At 39.3% G+C, this 19,600-nt stretch overlaps 1 protein-coding gene across 1 annotated transcript; it reads right to left on the bottom strand.

Annotated features, from left to right (window-relative positions):
• Nucleotides 1-429: 429 nt before the first annotated feature.
• On the bottom strand, nucleotides 430-19,190 carry anpepb.1 (alanyl (membrane) aminopeptidase b, tandem duplicate 1). Its single transcript, XM_061821663.1, has 21 exons — nucleotides 18,547-19,190; nucleotides 17,277-17,583; nucleotides 16,749-16,891; nucleotides 16,506-16,642; nucleotides 15,348-15,474; nucleotides 14,692-14,846; nucleotides 11,799-11,912; nucleotides 11,560-11,703; nucleotides 11,356-11,421; nucleotides 9,847-9,912; nucleotides 9,067-9,242; nucleotides 8,368-8,444; nucleotides 7,263-7,396; nucleotides 7,116-7,171; nucleotides 4,552-4,699; nucleotides 3,101-3,192; nucleotides 2,658-2,765; nucleotides 2,404-2,571; nucleotides 2,168-2,308; nucleotides 1,146-1,227; nucleotides 430-795 (listed from the first exon to the last, which is right to left on the bottom strand). Exons 1-21 carry the CDS (start codon nucleotides 18,884-18,886, stop codon nucleotides 637-639), a joined length of 2,940 nt encoding a protein of 979 aa, XP_061677647.1. The 5' UTR covers nucleotides 18,887-19,190; the 3' UTR covers nucleotides 430-636.
• Between the last annotated feature and the right edge of the window lie 410 nt (nucleotides 19,191-19,600).

The following is a 19,600-nucleotide window of genomic DNA, read 5'->3' as shown; positions in this document are numbered from 1 at the left end:
AGCTGAATTTCCACCGACGCCCTGCAGGTTAGCAGTGCCGGGGGCGGGCGTTGTTAACCCGGGCCACGACCGATCCGGTATGGGATTCTTTAGATGAACGCTCATATTTGTTTGGCACAGTTTTTACGCCGGATGCCCTTCCTGACGCAACCCTCTGCATTTATCCGGGCTTGGGACCGGCCTACAGATTGCACTGGTTTGTGCCCCCATAGGGCTGCATTAATTAGTTTTAGATTTATTCATGCTAAATCATACAATACAAAATTCCTCTATGTACGTAGTATTCCACTTGAAAAATAAAGTACGGCAAAATGAGTAATTACAGTATACACATTTATTGAAGAATATTGATGACAAAAACAAAAAAAACAAACAATGAAGCTTTATTATATGTTGAATACAATTAAATAAATAACAGAATTAAATTTTGAAATGGTCATCAAAGCTCATGATTTGATCCTCGACTGACAAAACCCCCAGCAAGTATATCCATTTTCTGAGCCGCTTATCCTTACAAAGGGATTAAAATACCAACAAATTGCATACATCCGTCAAACAGAAAAAAAGCAATGTTAGTCATATTTAGTTTGCTAAAACAATAGACTTTGTTCTAGTTCATGGAAGTGAAGGAAGGTATCATAAAGGTTTTGCTTCCCCTTTGAACCATTCTAGAACACTGTTCTTGTTTTCTGCAATCCACTTCATGTTGGCGATGGTTCTCTCGATGGACTGATCCACTGCCAAGGTCCCAGAGCCAAAACCAACCCCAGAATTATCTTCTTTAAACTGCTTTAGCTGCAAGGACAAAGAAAATATACGTTATTATAAACAATTGCTGCTTATAAAGTAATCGTGAGCAGACTAAGGTGACGGAATTTATCTTACAGAACTGATTGTTTTCCACAAAAACAAAGAAATGATATTGTGATCAAGACTAATAGAAGTTATTATTATTATTTGAGCATCTCTTATGTTAAGATACAACTTGATATAGAGATCTCATTCACTAGTGCAATTATGTCAGGTAGTTGTGAGTATATTATTATATATAACCCTACATTAAAGAATGATACCCTACAACTGATAAAATATTAAACTGAGCACTTTGACGAAAAAAAAGTAGATAATAGTTTAGATAATGGAACCTGTTGAAGCTCAAAATCACTGGAAAACCGCTTAGTGACCCCATTGATGAGGTTGGAGAAGGAAAACGATCCACCTCCATATCTGAGTGAGGAAAGACAAACATTATATTGTTTTACCTTCGTCCACTATATCAATGAAACATTAATTGTAATTGTAGAAGGAAATGTCTATGGAAAGGCATATGTTTTCTATTATTTAAGGAACAATGAGTAAACAATCTAGTATGGATATGAAAGCATTTTTAAATAAAAAAGGACTTTCAAATCAATTTTTGAGTGGTATGTTCAAGATGAAAAAAAAACCGAGAACACTGAGCAAAGTACAGTATGTGGCATCATCAACTAGAAATGTTAAAGAAAACACAACTAACAAAATGTTTTTGTTCTTTTCAGTGAAGCCCTATTGTTCATTTTTAAGACGCAATCATGAACTAAAAATCTTTTATTTTCTGTTATCCATTTGATGGGTTACGTTACGATATGGATATGGTAAGTGAATTCTTAGAATGGACCCTGCACATACCATGAGCCTGTGAGGCAGTAAAACCCAGCAATCATATCTGTGGGGTGGGGAGGATCTTGAAAAAGTTACATGTATTATAAATGAAACACATTGCTTTAAATACAAAGTTTTCAAAAGTCATATTGTCAAAAGTTGAAATAGAATCCCCATCATGTTGGTGTCTTTTGTAACGTGAACATGCTGCACTTGCCCAGAGAGCAACGGTGCAGCACACATGGAATTACGACAGGTTTCACAATGAACTTGTCTGTAAAGCTGCCGTTCACTTTTCATCTGTGACATGCATATGAGCTGAGTTTGTGAGACACTTTTATTACTGTGTTGTAGTTAAATGACATGTAAAAACGTTACCTGACATACCATATAATGTAATAGCTTCACTAAAAGTTATAATGCTCGTTTCAGTAGCTTTAAACATTTCCACTATGAAATTGCTGTGGTTGCAATGATGAGCAGGTTGTATTTGTCAAAAAAAGGAATTAATAAATACTATACTCACTGAGTAAAAATGTATGACCAATGAGCCCTGACAAAGTCCCAAGCCAGAGACTGTCCAATCATATTGTTGGCAATGTAGACAATGGTAGAGGTGGCATCCTGCTTTCGGATCTTGCTGGGATCCAGAGTGTACTCCAGGTACCTGAGAACACCCGATAACATTCATTTGCATTGTTTAAGAAATTTGCACCTCTTTACTGTATCATATCCAATCATAGCAATGTGGGCTGAGCATACCTATTGAGGAGCCAAGGCTGCTTTGTGCAGGCCAGAGCAGCACGGAGTTTTTCAGCTTCAGTAGCAATAGTAGCGATTTTAAATTCAGACCAAGCAAACTCCCACTCTTTCATGCCCCCTGCTGCGATGGCATTGCAGTAAACAGTGGAGCGTAGGTTGGGGTGTATTCTGCAGACAGATGATGTTTCAGTAAGCCTGAAACAGTAAAAACAGCACTTGAACAAGCCAAAATGGACACATCACTATTCACTTACGGGTTTCTTTTCTCATCCATCCATTGCTTGAACCACGTCTTGGCCTGTTCTTGACATTCCTGATGACCAGTTCTGCAAGCCAGACTGATGGCATTCACCTGGTTGTACCTGCACGTCAATCCAGAGTTAGGAAGAACTGGTAAAGAGTGCATTGTTATTATAAGTGTGACAGTACAATAACTAGCTAGGGAAAAGGATTAGAAATGCAATCTGAACGTTGAGCACTTGTGAGCATGAAGCATGACAAACTATGATTGAAAATAGGGTACATGACGAATATACACACAGGCATGGCCAGTGATAGCTTGGTAAAATGTGAAATTATGCCATTATAGTGCCATGATATACTCCAAGTGTCATTTGTCTGGTCTAATACAAAAGGTGACAGAATCAATCTTTGGTTGCAGATACACAAACAAATATTGGCTTCAATCTTTACTTACTGGTCCATGTGCCCCTCTGGTACTTTTGTCCAGTTTGTAGTGATTTTCTTGTAATGGTCAAACAGTGGGATGACCTGCTTATTTAAATAATTCTAAAACAAACAAGAAGCTTGAATGATTGATGTGCAAAGAGAACGTAACATTAGGATGAGCATATTGTACATGCATGTATACGATACGAATATTGCCTGGATCAGACTGCAAGAGAAATTTGGCCTTTCATCATGGCACTAAGTGTATGTCAAACTACTGCCTTTAAATTTTGCCATATATCGCTCAGAAGGTGGCAACACCACGCAATGCTGATATCAGTGTACCCCATCTTTTAGGATCACTGGACTTTATCTTGTCAAATTAAACACCATCGGGGAGGTAGGACCAGATAATAGGGTCACACTTCACCGCAACTGGATATAGCTGCAACCACGAAGACAAGTTGTCAAATAATAGATCACAGCTTCAATACTGTAAAAAAAAAAAAAAAAATGGCATGCGGTGTCACCGGGTGCTGAGGCGATGATATTTTGGGTTTCTTAATTTGAGGATTGCTTGAGGTATGTTCACATACTGTATATTATAATAGAAAACAGTTCGCAAGTAGAAAGCAAAACACTTTGTAACCTAACAAGCTAGTGCTAGCACTAATGGTTGTAGGTAAACATGCAGCATTCTGTCAAATAATGCAATAAAGTTTCAGTAAATATTAATTTGTGCATGTGAATAAAGCTTGACAACGGTGACCAAGTATGTTGACAACAGGAAGCACTGGAAACGATGTGCCAGTCACCATACGCAATCCTACGGGCAGACGTCGAGGTGCACTGCCAAGAGTTGTCGATATTTCATACGACATGGAAAATATCCCGAAAACTAAACATGCTTTACATTTCATTTTGGCTGTGGATGATGTCATATTACAACGAGTTCTGTCATTCCCAACAAAATATGTCAAGCTCGATCTGAAAATCACGCGTGATAGCTAATCGGGCAAATATTGGGGCTAAAGTCCTGCAGTTTGATCTATGGATAAGTGTGCTAATATCTGGTTCTTTAATCTGGTTGCTACTGCTAAAACTCTTCTAGGGAGTTTTCTACAAAATTTTGGAACGTGTCTGTTGGAATATTTGTCAATTCATCCAGCAGAACATTCAGTGAACTGAGAGGCCACTGGTGTTGGATCACAATCTCTGTCATCCAAAACTGCTTCATCGGTGTGGGCCAGTCAAGGCACTTCTTGGCAAAGTCATCTATCCTTGCTATATGGGACATGCTTTGAGACTTTCACTCAACTTCTCCTGCAATGTACCAATCATCGAATTGTCCAAAATGTCAATTCAGGGGAAAGTAAGGGGTCTCACCCAACCACTGATTAAATGATTAAGAGGTGTGCCTTCCTCATTTAATCAGTTTAGTACATTTGTTGCAATTTTAAGGAAACAAAGATAGCCCACCTGCATGGGACCATAAACCTCACTACGGTCAAACATGAGGTAGAAGAAGTCCAGGTTCTTCAGGGCTGACTGCCAGGGCATGTATTCCCTCTCCTTATCCAGATACTTGGTGGTTTTAAGAGCCAGAACCGTGGGGATGATCTTTGCCCTTTTTGGATTAAAAGCATTGTGAATGTCAGAAAGGTATTATACAGTTTATATATTTTATCATATCTCAGATGGATATTTAATATGTGACAACACCATTGATAAATAAATGATAAAAACTGGTGAGCCAAGTCACTACCTTGAAAGAGGATAAAAGGTCAATACATTTTTAATTAAATATAAAAATATGAATTTATTTATTTGCAGTTGTATTGGCACATATGGCTGACTCTGATGCAGGCAGCACGAGTTCTGCTTCCACTAAGTGATGGTGTCAATTTGAGTTTATTCATATCTACATGTGTCCTGCGATGACTGGTGACCAGTTCAGGGTGTAGTCCACCTTTCACCCAAAGTCAGCTAGGCTAAATTCTAGCACCTTACATCCCTAAACAGAATAAGCGGTATTGAGAAAAGATGGATGGGTTTTAACTGAAATTGCATTCACTATCCGTGTCAGTCAATGTCATTTCTGATCTCTGTGCCCTCTCCCTGCCTCTATTGGCATTTTCACCTAGAGATCCATTTAGAGTGTGAAAAATGGTATCACAGACCTTAAGTAAACAATTGAAGTCTCTTAAAGGTCAAGTGTCATCAAACGGATTATTTTTGGTACATTATTAATGAAAAACCCACAGCCAGTATGGTCCCATGTGTTTTTTCACCACAAAACATGATTTTGACGTATACAGCTTTTTGTAACTCCTGCCATGAAAATCCTCTCGTGGGATTTGTTTTCAAGAAGAAGCAGGAAGTGACGTAAAGGACAGTGGCGCCTCCTCTTGGACTCATTTGTTTCCATTAGATTTACCTCCGGGACGGTAGCTCGTTGTTCCCTCGTGTTAGCCAAAATGCCGGCTCATTGCATTGCTGGACATTGCTTGAACACTCGGGAGAATGGAATTACCCTTCATAAGTTTGAAAGAGACCCTGTTCGTTGTGAAAAATGGATTGCACGAGTGTAGAGGACGAGAGCTTCGTGGGTTCCAAATAACAGGTAAGTGTGTATACAGCTCAAAAAAAAAAAATAGTTTGGGGCGGGCTACGTAATCGGTCTCTCTCATAACGTAGCAAAAGATCCACGTATGAAATGTGTTGATGTGCGCATACAACTACGAAAAAAAATAATAGTTTGGGGGCGGACAGTAATCGGTCCCTCTCATAACGGAACAAAAGATCCGCGTATGAAATGTGCTGATGTGCGGGTCGCCCAGCCAACAATGTCTCGATAGTGTTCATCGCGTACTGAGTGACTTTGAACATACCCCTAAAAGCAACATGGCTCCACCTCCTCCTTATATGCCACCACTGGCACCTAAACTCAGCCACACCGGCTCTGAAGAACCCAGCCGAGAATGCGTTACTCAGTCACGTGCGTCATAAGCCACACCGGCCAGCTGCGATGAGCCCCTATGGTTCATCTCCGCCGCGGGAGTGGATCGGAAGGGATGCGGTTTGGCTGTGATCGGATATCATCTGAATATGGCTCGAAACAATAATGTAATATTGCCCTGAGTGCTCGAAACAATAGTGTAATATTGCCCCGGTAACTTCACTCGGTTGTGTGCTGTTGTCCTTTTCGAAAAGAGCTTTGGTGTCAGAATGGGTGTGGGAAAAATGCAAATATCTCTGTTGTTCGGCTTCCATAGTAGCAGGCACTGCGCGTTTTCAACGGCGGAAGTGACGATGACGTCAAGGACAGAGGACGCGACTAATATGGCGACCACTTGGATGTCGAGGGACCCACAATTGCACAACTTTGTGCATGGATGACGCGCTCTCTGCTCACTTTTGTTTTTCGTATAGACATTGAAGTGAATACTGTTATATGTAGTTTTCATTACAATATCTATTTTACAATGTTTATAGGGATGTCTGTCCCACTTTAAAGTTGCATCCTTTGAGAAATTAATGTGAACACAGTGGCCATGGATCTCAGCTGGTCAAGAAATGTTGTACACTAGGCCCGGGCAGTCTTCACTCTATTCTTTGCCAAGCCATGTCTTAATAGCTATGCTATGTACTTCATCCATCTATTGGAGCCTATCCTAGAAATTGTCGGCCGGGAGTTCAGTACACCCTGAACTGGTTGCCAGCAAATCGCAGGACACATAGAGACAGACAACAGTCGCACTCGCAATCACACCTGAAGGCAATTTAGAGTCTCCAATTGATCTTGCATTTTTTGGGATGTCAGAGGAAAACGGGAGTGCCCGGAGAAAACCCACGCAGGCACGGAGAGAAGATGGAAACTTCCCACAGACGGGGCTGGGATTTTAACCCCAGACCTCAGAACTCTGAAGCCAACACTCTAACCAGCTGATCCACCGTGCCACCGCTACATATTCAAAGCAGATAAGAAGGTTTTTTTTTAATGGAACTAAATGTCTGTGAGGCACGTTACAAAGACTGTGTACCTGGCCAAGTTGAAGGCGTCATCCACTAACTGAGCTCTGTTGATCCCTGATATCGCCTTGGAAAAATAAAAGAAAAGTCTTATCACTTGACAAAAACTCGTCAAAATGTGGAGAGAAACAATGTGATGATGTCACAAAGCGTCTTACAGAATGGTTGGTGCTCAGAACCTCCAACAGCTTGTCCCAGTTTCTTTGGTCATAGTTAACTCTGTAGTAACCCACAACACCAAGATTGGCCAGCAGCCAATCAGACCCTGATAACTTCATTGATTCTATTGTATCTAGAGAAGAACGTAAACATGTTAGTGACTTCTTTTAGCCTATACTATATGTACAAGGTTTATAAATACAGTGGCGATGTGAAGAGGACATTAGACATAACCTGATATTGTAGGTGACAACACAGCCACAGACCTCAACTGAACACCCTTTAACTGAGCTGTTTCAAAAAGTCTGCTTTTCCCGAGATATTTACTTTTATATACATTGTTAGACAGATACTCACTTGACTATTTTGAAGCAGAAAAGCTAGAAAAATAAACAAGTAAAAAAGATATAAAATTCCATGACATAAGGTCATTTGTAATTCTTCAATTCCGAACTGACTTTTTTTTTTTTTTGCTATGCCCTAAATCATTGGTATTGGTATCAATGTGGGAGACTAAGACTAGAATGAAAATCAAAGAACTGGGGGTTAGGGTGGATAGAGAATAAAAAAATAAACATTTGCAGTCTTATTTTCTTTTTTGAATTTGCTTGCCATCCTATTGCTATGAAGTCATATCACTTTAGGAGCTCATGCAGATATGCGCTACGCTGATGTGCTGGGGTAGAACATATCAAACGGAAAGTTCATGCAGTCAAGGTAGTTTCAACTGCCTCATGGCACCATGTGGTATTTTTTTCCTCGTGAAGGAGTACAATTGAGGCATCAATTTGAGATAAGGCATTTGTTTGTTTGGACTGCGAACCATATAGCTTATGGAGACACGACGACTACTATTAAAATACATATGTACTGTTATATTGATAGATGTTATCTGTAAATTGTACAAAGGATGCAGACCAGCATATCTACTCACCTACATATTTTTACTTCATCAAAAGTAGTTAATTTGCTGGTGCAATCAAATGCTAGGGGAATTGTGGAGGGATATGATATGGCTATATCTTTGTATAGTTTTGCAGTTATAAGCCTAATACTGATAACAGCATAGAACAAACTTTTTTTTAAACTATAAATACATTTTACCTGTTTTATTTGCCAACCATAGTAGATTTTGGGTGACGTCAGTCTTTGTCCACCTGATGGGTATAATCCATTCATAACTGCAAAAGACAATTGCAGATAGAAATTTGTTGGACCACTGCTAAATTCCTTTTGTCTTTCTTTGCCTTTAGTATGTGACGTCACGTGACTAAGAAAGCATAACTTGATTGTTCATGTGTTGGTTTTGACCTGAAGTACCCCTGCCTTCTTAACACTGAATTTAGACAGCAAATTGTAGTCAGTTGAATCTCAGGAGACAAAAATATTGCGTTTGAATTTTAAAAGTTGAATTTTTTCAATTGGCGAATTTGTTAACATTGAAAAGTTAAACTGAAATACAGCTATTGAAAATTTGATCGCTTTTAAATAACAATGTGAATTTTACAACATCAAATTTTCAGTGGCATTTTTAATTCAAATTCTGGTGGCACATATTTACTTCCATAGAGTTAATTACCCCAGTAAGTATAATATTGCTAAATTGATTTGTATTGTTAAAATATAACTGTCTGTTATTCATGATTTTTTAAAAATTGTTCAACAAAAATGCATTCATGTATTTATTAAGACCAAATGAAAGTTATTCATGTTCAGAAAGAAAGTTTTGATTGTTGATTATTATGTCTGTATTTGGTTGAAAAAGACCATTCTGAACTACTTAAAAGCGAACACAGTTCATACTTGAAAGGAGATGGTACAGTAACTTCAGAGTCGGGATCCAGGAGGAAATGCTTTTGGGTTATTACTCCACTTGTGGAATTGATTGTAACCACGGGAAAGCCCATTTGCAGCACCCATGTGTTCATGATGTCATGAACAGTTTCAGGAAGGTCACCAAGGCCGGCAACCTCAACAGCCTGCAGAGACAGAATTGTTTTCTTCTTTTGTTCAGTTGACTCACAAATTACCACCTGTTGCTATAAACTTGAACAATTTCAGGACTGTACTGTCTGTCGTGCAGAGGTCTGTTGTGCTAATCTACCATCAGCTACACCATTGAAAAAGATCATGAGATGTCATGTATGGATGGATCGAATTTAATGGGCTGAAAAATGAAATCCTCTTCCAACACGTGGCAGAAAATGTATTTAAACTGTGGAGCCAATAATTTTATACAATGAGCATATATTTATACTTTTGGTGACATTTTTGTTTGTTAGTTTAGAGTGACATGATTTAAAAAATAAAGAATGTGCCTCGGCTAAAAAAAGTTTGTGACACACAGAGCTACACACCCATTGTGCCACCATTAACCAGATCAACTGTCCCCATGACAACCAAGTCAAGATAATCAAGAAAAAAGATTTACACTTTGGGGAGAGCCAAGTATCTATTTTTATGGGCAACACACACGAGTAATTCGGACAGTGCGCCTAGTAAATTGAAGGCCACTACGAGATACAGGCTCAGTACCTTTTTTTTAAAAAAAATTGTATATGTGATACGTAAAAAAATACTTGCCATTTGCAGATGGTTCCATAGGTCTTTATAATCTGCATTTCCAAATGCAAATGTCGCCAGGTAGGTCTAGAAGAACATGGACAGGGAAAAGAAAAAAGACAGTGGATCAACACTCTAAATGTCTAGAATCTTTTTTTTCCCCTGGCAACCTTAGAATTGCTTATTTTAATCTTTGACCCAACATAACTTTGTGGCGTGCCATATTATGTTAAGGCCACCAACCATCATACTTGGATTTAAAATAATGCATGATAAATGTGATCTGTGCAAAATAATCTGACCCCATAAGCACAAAGCATTTGATCTCATCTTCCATGAGGGGCCACATGTTGGGCAAGGGGACGCATTTACCAATGGACGTACAGTATATTATATGGACAAGGCTTGGCATATGCCTTCCGCTGAGGTGCTCTTCATCTAACACAAGAGGACCATAATTAGCAGGATGGAGGTAGCCAATGGTTACTGTAGTGACGGCACTCTATATCTGACCAATCAAAGGGATGCATTTTGCTCCTGTTGGCGCTTGCAAACTACAGAACAAAGACTGAGTTGATGTGTCAGGAATAAGTAAGAGGGTGGGAAAAAAAACAAAACTAGAGGAAGTGCATGCTCCAGTTGAAGGTGGATAACTCATCTCAAACATTTTTCTATTGCTTCCAAGTCCCAACCTAATCTGATCTGAACAATAAATTACAAATGGTTCAAAATATGAACATCATATTGTAAAATATATCTACTCATCCTTTCAGAGCCTTACTCTGAGGATGAACATAACTGCACAAAAATATCTTGGCACTGATCTCTTCTTATTAGGAAAGTGTAACAATAGTTTGTCTTTTTTGGGGAACAGTTTTAACTTGGGATTTCCCACAGCACTTGTTTTCCAGAACAATACCAGAATGTGTTTTCACTCTTGCGTACTCAGTGATACTAACTACAGATATCACCAGTACATGATTCATAAAATTTCAATTAACACAATGACATATAAATGTAAATGAAGACCTTTCCTTCTTTCTTTGACACATGATGATTTGTCAGTGTGTCAAACCAGTGCAGTTCAGCACCAAATACTGGCAAGGGCGACTTTTTTTTTTTTTTTTTGCCTGATGTTTCGGTGACTGGTATTGGGTGCCTTCACGAGTACTCAATACCTTGAAGTAAGGCCAGCATTGTATCTGTATCTATACCTTGTATCTGTGTTCACCTATTCCTAGTTTTAGCAGTCTGAAATATGCTACAAATTTTTAACTACCAGTCTCCAACCAACCCAAAATTGTGACAGGGAGTGGTGGGGGGGGGGGCTTCAAATAAAATTTCACTGAGTGCCTCATTTTGGTCAGAGACGGCTCTGACTATGGATAAATACCTATTTTTGTCCCATCTAACATAGGGTTTCAAATGTGTTAATATATTTGTCAAGGACAAATTGTGAAAGTTTTAAATCTTTAGAGCATCATGTGAGTATTTGTCATGTTGTTAATATTGGTGCAAAAAAATACTTACCTTGAGGCCCATTGTGAATACCTCTTCAGTCAAGAAATCTGACAACATCCTCAAAACAGATGCACCCTAAAGATAAAGGAATAAAGTCACCAATAATGTGCGGATTCAGTTTCTTATATCCTGATCAAATAAAAAGATCTTGATTTGTCTTAATTGGAGAAAGAGTTCAAAGGTATGTGAGAAAGGACTGATGTTTGAGATCACCTTGCTGTATGAAATGGCGTCAAACTGCTCACTGATTTGTGCTGGTTTCTGGATATCGTCTTCTTTTGAGGACAAAGGGTGAGATGACGCCAAAGCATCAACAGCAAACACCCTGTGCATGTCACTAAGCACAATTAGGTCTTTCTGTTGAAGCATGACAAACCTTACTGTCACTAACCAGCAGTGATATAACTAATTTATCACCCAAAAGAGTTTTTGTGAAAAAAAACAATCCTCACCACATTCCATTCAGGTTCTGCTTCGTGAGCTCCAAGATACTCAACATATGAGGCAAAACCTTCATTCAGCCACAGGTCATTCCACCACCTCATGGTGACCAGATTTCCAAACCACTAAAGAGCACAAAAGGAAAACAATTAAGGGGAAATTATACTAAAGCATCCATCTGTTTTCTTAGCCGCTTATCCTCACGAGGGTCACGGGATTGCTGGAGCCTATCCCAGCTGTCATCGGGCAGGAGGCGGGGAACACCCTGAACTGGTTGCCTGCCCATCAAAGGGCACAGCGAGACAAACAACAGTCACACTCACAATCACACCTAGGGGCAATCTAGAGTGTCCAATTAATGTTGCATGTTTTTGGGATGTGGGAGGAAACCACAGTGCCCGTAGAAAACTCACGCAGGCACGGGGAGAACATGCAAACTCCAAACAGGCGGGGCTGGGATTTGAACCTCTTTCCTCAGAACTATGAGGCCAACACTTTACAGCTCCTCCACCGTGCCGCCTATAGTAAAGCAGAGCAAGTTTATTATTATAATGCATTCCATACACAACATAACTATGTGCTTTACATGAATAAATGCATCTAAAAAACAATGGTTGTTGGGGGCTTTGACTGCTGTGGAGAAAGCAAAGGACAGGCAGTAAATAGGAACCCATCTCGCGAGAACACGCCTTTATGTGCTCATATGCAGTGACATCAAGAGAGGCCGGGATTGGTTAAACCAACAACGGCCAAAACTGCCTCAGAAATCGAAAGGTAGATCGGGATCAAATCATTGGGCAACCTTGATCTACTTTATCAAAGCTGCACTGAGATCCAGGAAGACTTGAATTGACACCTTTCCCAAGCCAGTATTTAACCTGATATAATTTAGCATTTTGATAAGAGCAACTACTGTACTCTGATGAGTTTAGAAACGTCAATTCAAAAAGTCAATTTAAATTTAAGAAATTGGTGAGTTTATTAAAAATAACTGTCCCAACAATCTTGGCTATGAAAGAAAGATTTGAGATGGGTTTACTACTAGAAACAAATTAATGATGGAATCTTGTAAGTTCCAACAAAAGTCAAATCTAGAAATATTTTGCATAGATTTTTCCGTAGATCATTAGTTATTAAGATAGTACCAGCTATTAAGAGACTGTCGAGACCTAAGAGACATGTTCAGCCACCTAAGAGGCTAATCGAGAGCTGTTGAACACTTTGTGGAGTATTCTGAGTTGCTGTTCAGATGCAATATATGTTTAAAAAAAAGTGGATTGTTGACATGTTGATAAGCTGTTGGCCAGATGCCTTGAGAACTGGTACCTGTACTTTGTTTTTATTTTACAATGGAAAATAATGTTTACGCAGATTGTTAATTGTTTACAATCAGTTACAATGCTCAGAGTAAAGCTAAAACAGGAATCATATGTTGATTTTAAGTTTTTATTAAGTGGTTGATATTTCTTTATATGGGGGGAGATGTGGTGTTATAACTTAGATAGAACGACAACAACATTACCCAGCATGCTCAGTAGCTGTCATGATCCTGCCGCTTCAGCACGAGCTGTGCGGGTGTCCGCGCAGGTGCGCTGATTGGAAGGTGCACACCTGCGCTTCATGCAGCCTGATTATGCTATGGATTTATATGACCGCGATGACAAATGGCCGGCGCCAGTTCATATGATCTTCATGTCCCATTCGTGTGCTCCGGTATCCCTGATTGAACCTGTGTGTACCGACCTTCGTCCGTTCTCCGACCAACCTTGTAAGCCTGACTCCTTTGATACTTCTGCCTGCGTTGATTGTTCTCCTGTGTACCGACTCCTGCCTGTCCGCTCATCTACTCTCTTCGCCCGACGTCCCAACTACCGCTGCTGCACCGGACTGCCTGCTCAATCCCCTACCTCTGCATGTAATAAACGTGTCTATTCTTGAACTACCTTGCATCTTCCGAGTTCCTGCATTTGGGTCCTACTCTCGTTTCCGATGGGACATGACAGTAGCCAGATGGAGAGGATACAGAGGTAGCCAAAGTGCAGTTAGCTAGTACACGTTCAACATCTCGGAAATAAAGATGGAATCCTTGGTAATACGCCTCGACTATTTGTTATATAATATGACAAGACAACACACTCGTGACACAGCAGGAGTTTTCACCTGGGAACACTCCCATGGATGCCATTTTCAGGCAATATCTTTCTTATGGAAGAGTCATGAACACTTAACCGAGGCCAGCGAGGCCTGCAGGTTGTTTGATGTTTTTCGATGTTCTTTTGTGACCTCCTGGATGAGTCGTTGTCGTATTGCTGGAGTAATTTTAGTTGGCCAACCACTCCTGGGAAGGTTTGCTACTCTGCCCAGTTTCTCCATTTTTAGGATAATGGCTCTGACAGTGGTTCAGTGGAGCCCCAATGCCTTGGAAATGCCTTTTTAATCTTTTACAGACTGATGGATTTCAATCACTTTTTTCCTCATTTCTTCTTGAATTTCTTTGGATCATGGCTTGAGGCATTGGTTCTTGAGATCTTGTAGCCTACTTCACGTTCTCTGACACATTCTACTTAAGATATTTATTGATTCAACAAGTATGGTGGTAATCAGGCAAACCTCTCTAGCTTGAACATACCCTTCCTACATTTGTGGTTACTCACAGGGACTTTAGGATTTAACAAGAGGGGCGAAATTGCTTTTTCACAGTTTGTCTAAAAGGTTTGGAATTTTTTTCTGCCTTAATAAATTCAATTGTCATTTGAAAACTGCATTTTGTATTTTCTTGGGTTGCCTGAGTGATATCAAAATTTGTTTGATGATTTGAAACCTTTGTGTGTGGTGGATTTGAAAAGAAAATAAATTAGGGAGTGGGCAAATACATTTTTTTTTTACGGTAGTGTAGAAACTAACCATGTGAGCCAGTTCATGACTGATGATGGAAGCGATCCTCTCCTTGTTTCCATTGGAGGAAAAGGCTTCATCATAGAGGAGAGCTGTCTCTCTATAGGTGATTAGACCCCAGTTCTCCATGGCTCCCGCGTTAAAGTCTGGCAGGGCTATCTGATCTGCATTCAGGAAGAGTACAATAAAAATAAATTGTTCTTGTCTGCAAAACACAGCCTTTCAATGATTGTTGTTCCTGTCAAACATTATAATTTTATGACAAGTTATGTTCCTGATCGGGTCATGAAAGTCAAAGAGATAAAAAAAAATGTCCGTGTGACAAGCTAAAATAACATCTCATATCTTTCAAACACTGTTGCTGAATGAGTCTACAGTTCTTGCACAACAGTTTATTAAAAGCAAACGTATGTTTGCAAGACTGCTGTACTTGCAATTTAAAGTATATGATTGTAAGTTATTTTAAGCTCATTTTGATCACAAGTTATGTTCACACACCCAAGTAGAGGAGAAATACAGAATTTTGTTTTGAAGGGTTCTCTGTGCTCTTCACCTCTACACAAATATAAAATGGGAATATACTTTAATCATCTGCACTAAGAATAAAATTTCATTAAAGGTTGTTTAACGTACCCTTTAAAGTAAACACTGTGCATTTGACTTACCTGATTTAGGCAGAGGGTATTTGGAACTGTAATACCGCTCAAAATACTGAAGGATTATTCCAGTTTTGCTAAGGGCATAATTTCCTTGGCCAGCTTCAATAGCAGACTTGCGGGCATAGATCCGGATCTAAACCAACACAACTCAGAACATAAACTAATGCACATATTAAACACATCACGTGAAGTGAAATCCATCAAATTAACTTGAATGCTAGCCTCAGTAATATTGTACTTGGAAAAACTGCCTTTAGTAATCATTAATAAAGTGTAAACCTGAGTTTACTTTGTGGAATTTAAACTTTTACCAAAATTTATAGGAGTGGGAGTGTGGAGGTCACATGAGACTCTGATATTGCTCACGTTCGTTAAGCAAGCTTCAAACGTCAGGTCTGCTGTCTCAGCAGTTTGACGTCTGTCCCAGAATGTGTGAGTTTTTGCAAGTCCTTGTAGTGTGTCAAGTTGAAGTCACTAAGCAACTGAATGAATACCTTTTGCAATCAGGTGCCCTTCTTATGATGGCCTTTTGCTGCACCACACCCCCCGATTGTCAATACTCAACATCCAGCAACTCAATCTATTTGTGCTTAAAACATTCAATACCAAACAACCATTCCACCAATGGTGTGACGAAATATTGGATCATCTCAATCTGTTTGTTCTCTTTCATTTCCACTCTTGAGTGCTCCCTTCAACGTAACCCTGACAATCTAGGGTTTAATTCTTTGTATGGCTTCAGATTTTCTATTTGTACTCCAAAAGAAGGGCTAACCTCAGTACGCATCATATCATATTTTTAATGCTAACATTACTAATGTATTTGTAAACTTGCTATGACGGTTAACAATGCTAAACTGTAACTTTTGTAAACATTGTCTGTCAACAGTTTGGCCCTAAACCGGATTATTTGTATTTGTGCCTTATTTCCAAGTCAGAGGTCAAAAAGCAACCTAGAATCAATTGTGATTATTTCAAAAGTTTCCACTGTATTTTGTTCATTTCGAACATTTTTGCTCCCCACTGTAGAAAATGCAACTATACATACATTTACATAAAACTATACATACATACATACATACATACATGATTATACTTTAGTAACCTCGACAATAAAACATCAAAATGGCAATACAATTGTTGGAATCGAGTTAAATACTTTACCGTGACGTTATTAACGGTGTTGTTGATGTAGGCAAAGTCGCTGACAATAAACGCCAAAAGATAGGTGGACATTTTCTCTGTTGGTTCAAAAACTGTCATTTGTGCAGACTGACCATGAATGGTGACATTTTTTGTTTCTGCAAAAAACAATACCATAGATTATCATCAATTGCCACAAAAAAATGAATGAATAAATAAACATAGCCACAATCTGGATGAACGATCACGCCAGTGTGTGTTAACCTCTTTGTTCGCCGTTAGAGAGCGCCACAGTGCCATGGTCGTGTATCAGAGTGATGTGGAAAACTGCTTTCATAGCTGGCTCATCGAAACAAGGGAAGGCCTTCCTGGCATCTGTTGGCTGCATTTGCGTTGTTGCAACAATCCTGAAGAATAAAGCACATATTAACTCATCATTTCACTGAATTAAGCAAAGTTCTCAGAAAAACCTCCACTTCTAAACCAGTCTATTAGAGAGGAATAATACTCCTCTATGTCCATTTTCTGTAATTTTTCTCCTTTTCAGGGTCACAGCAGGATCTGTGGGACTTGTCCTATGATAACTATAACAAAAGCTGCTCCCACACCAGTGGCAGTCGAATTGTTTTTTTGTTTTTGTTTTTTTTTTATCAACCATGTCAAATGCAATAAAGAGTTGTATAGATAAGAAAATAGGTAAGCAGTTCATCTTACAAGTGAAGGGTTATTCAAGTGTCATGCATTTTTTCCCCACTATAGTTCATACACATTAATAGAAAGTGGTGCACATACCTTTTCCCTTTATCGTCCATGTATTCACTTCTGTAGAAGCCTCCAAGGTCATCAGCCAGCTCTCCAGTGAAATTTGTTTCAAGTTTGTAGCGGTGGTTCTTCATTAATTTACCGTCCAGCTCGAGGACCATATACTGAGTCTCTTTCTTGAGCCAGGATGATACTATTGAGGGAGCTTTGGGTTCACTATCCAACGCGATGAGCTGCGCCATTTGGTCATTTTCATATTTGCTGTAGTTCAGCTTATTGGAGTGGATAAGAATCAGATTTGTCTCTTCAGCACATGTAAACTCGACACTGGATTCACCTAGAATGAGAGTTAGCATAATATAATGGGAAGAAGGTGAAGATGACTGAATGAAAATGATGAACTAAAATTATGTTCAATAAATGTAATCACATACAAATATGTGTCATAATAGGACAGGTGACATAATTTGAGATTGCGAAAATTCAGTTGACGAAGGATATCATGTGTCAAAACTTCATCCTGGAATTTAAGGATTCTTTCAGATTTAAAGTTACATTTCCACCCTTGGGCGACTGGTTAGTGCATCAGCCTCACAGAGGTGGTGGATTTTCTCTGGATACTGCAGTTTCCTCTCACATCTCAAAAACATGCATAGGGGGTTAATTGAAGACACTAAATTGCCCGTAGTTGTGAATATGAGTATGAATGGTTTGTTTATATGTGCCTTGCAAATGGGTGATGACCAGTTCATAGTATACACCACCTCTCACCCGGTCAAGCTGGGTTAGGCTCCCGCATAAAGGCAACCCTGCCAGTAAAAGTCTATTTATAATGTGTAAATGAAAAAAGGAAAAGTCAAATATACTTTTTATTCAGAAAAAAAAAATGTGTGGCAACGATAACAGTGGATTTCTTTGCACTTTTATATTGACTGCGCCTTCACTGTGGACACTGTATGACGAACAATGAGGTCCCAGTCATTTTTTCCAAAAAAAAAAGTCAGCTCTCCGGCTGTTCAATGATTATGATAAATTCTTTGTAACCCAAGCACTTACCAGGATGCATTAATGCAATATGTTGAGATTAATACATGATCACAGTAGTTAAAGAATGTGCACAACTCCCAAATAAAACCCCCCTCAGTCATCATTAGGCTTATGTGTATTATTATTTGTCGCAAATATATACTTAAATTGACAACAATGACAAGCAGTTGGGTGATAAAAATTTTCACTTGTCTAGAAATCAGTCCTGTTTTACGGGACGAGTAGAGAGAAGATAGATAAATCAAGATCTTACCTGTAAATATATAGAGTCCAGTCACTGAATCTTGAATAAGCCGGGGCCACAGTGAGACATGATAGGTTTCTGGTACCAGGGTCTTGGGAAGTCGATATTTGTCCCAAGGATTGTTGGACTGGGGAGTTGTGATGACAGGGGGTTTGGCTGTAGTTGCTCCATTTGTTGGGGAGACTTGATCATTTTTAGATTTTTCCTGGGAGTAAACAACACTCAAAGCAATTATAGTGGCCACTGCTCCCGCTCCAAGAATGATACAAACAACTCCAACACCTTTACTGATAAAGAAGCCTTTCCCCATTTCTCCACCTGAAACTGCACGCACTCTGAAGCAGTGCATGCAATAGAGAAAATGTCAACTTTTATATGTAGACAAGGACAGCATTTCTCCTCCCTTTTTACTGTCGCACGTGATGCTTTAACAGTGAAATTCAACTTAAACAAGCAGGCACCAAAGAGGGACTTCACTACCACAACCATTATTAACAATTTGCAAAACTTGTTAGTATTTACTAATTGTTATAGATTCTGCAAGTAGCAAGTATTGCGTACAGCACAACCAGATCTCATGTGTGTTATTTATCAGGATGAAGGCATAATCTGAATATTTAGCAATATGGAAGTAAAAATAAAAAGATATTTTTATAACTAACTAAGATAGCTAACTATTATGATGCGACTTTTTATGTCCATTTTTGTATGTGATTAGAAGCACAGTGCCAGCTGGTTAGCACATCTACCTCACAATTCTGGAGACTGGGCTTCAAATCCGCCTGTGAGGAATTTGTAGGTTCTCCCTGTGTCTGTGTGGGGTTTCTCCAGGCACTCCAGTTTCCTCCCACATCCCAAAAACATGCATGAATTGGACATTCTAAATTGCCCCGAGGTGTCATTGTGAGTGCGGCTGTTTGTCTCGATGGGCCCTGCAATTAATTGGCTGGCAACCAGTTCAGGGTGTACCCCGCCTCCTGCTCGTTGACAGCTGGAATAGGTTCCAGCACTCCTGTGAATCTTGTGAGGATAAGTGGTGAGGAAAATAGATGGATATCTTATA

Source organism: Syngnathoides biaculeatus, chromosome 6 (assembly GCF_019802595.1).
Source record: "Syngnathoides biaculeatus isolate LvHL_M chromosome 6, ASM1980259v1, whole genome shotgun sequence".
In the NCBI taxonomy this organism is placed as follows: domain Eukaryota; kingdom Metazoa; phylum Chordata; class Actinopteri; order Syngnathiformes; family Syngnathidae; genus Syngnathoides; species Syngnathoides biaculeatus.
This window is presented reverse-complemented; position numbering and strand designations above follow the sequence as displayed.

Bases quoted from the DNA above. Each gene is read 5' to 3' on its own strand.
- anpepb.1 (XM_061821663.1), bottom strand. From the start codon at position 18,886: ATGCACTGCTTCAGAGTGCGTGCAGTTTCAGGTGGAGAAATGGGGAAA. The intron at 16,892-17,276 runs GTATGTGCACCA...TTTATTCTTCAG, and splicing joins ATGGACGATAAAGGGAAAAG to GATTGTTGCAACAACGCAAA. The intron at 11,422-11,559 runs GTGATCTCAAAC...CTTTATCTTTAG, and splicing joins ACGCCATTTCATACAGCAAG to GGTGCATCTGTTTTGAGGAT.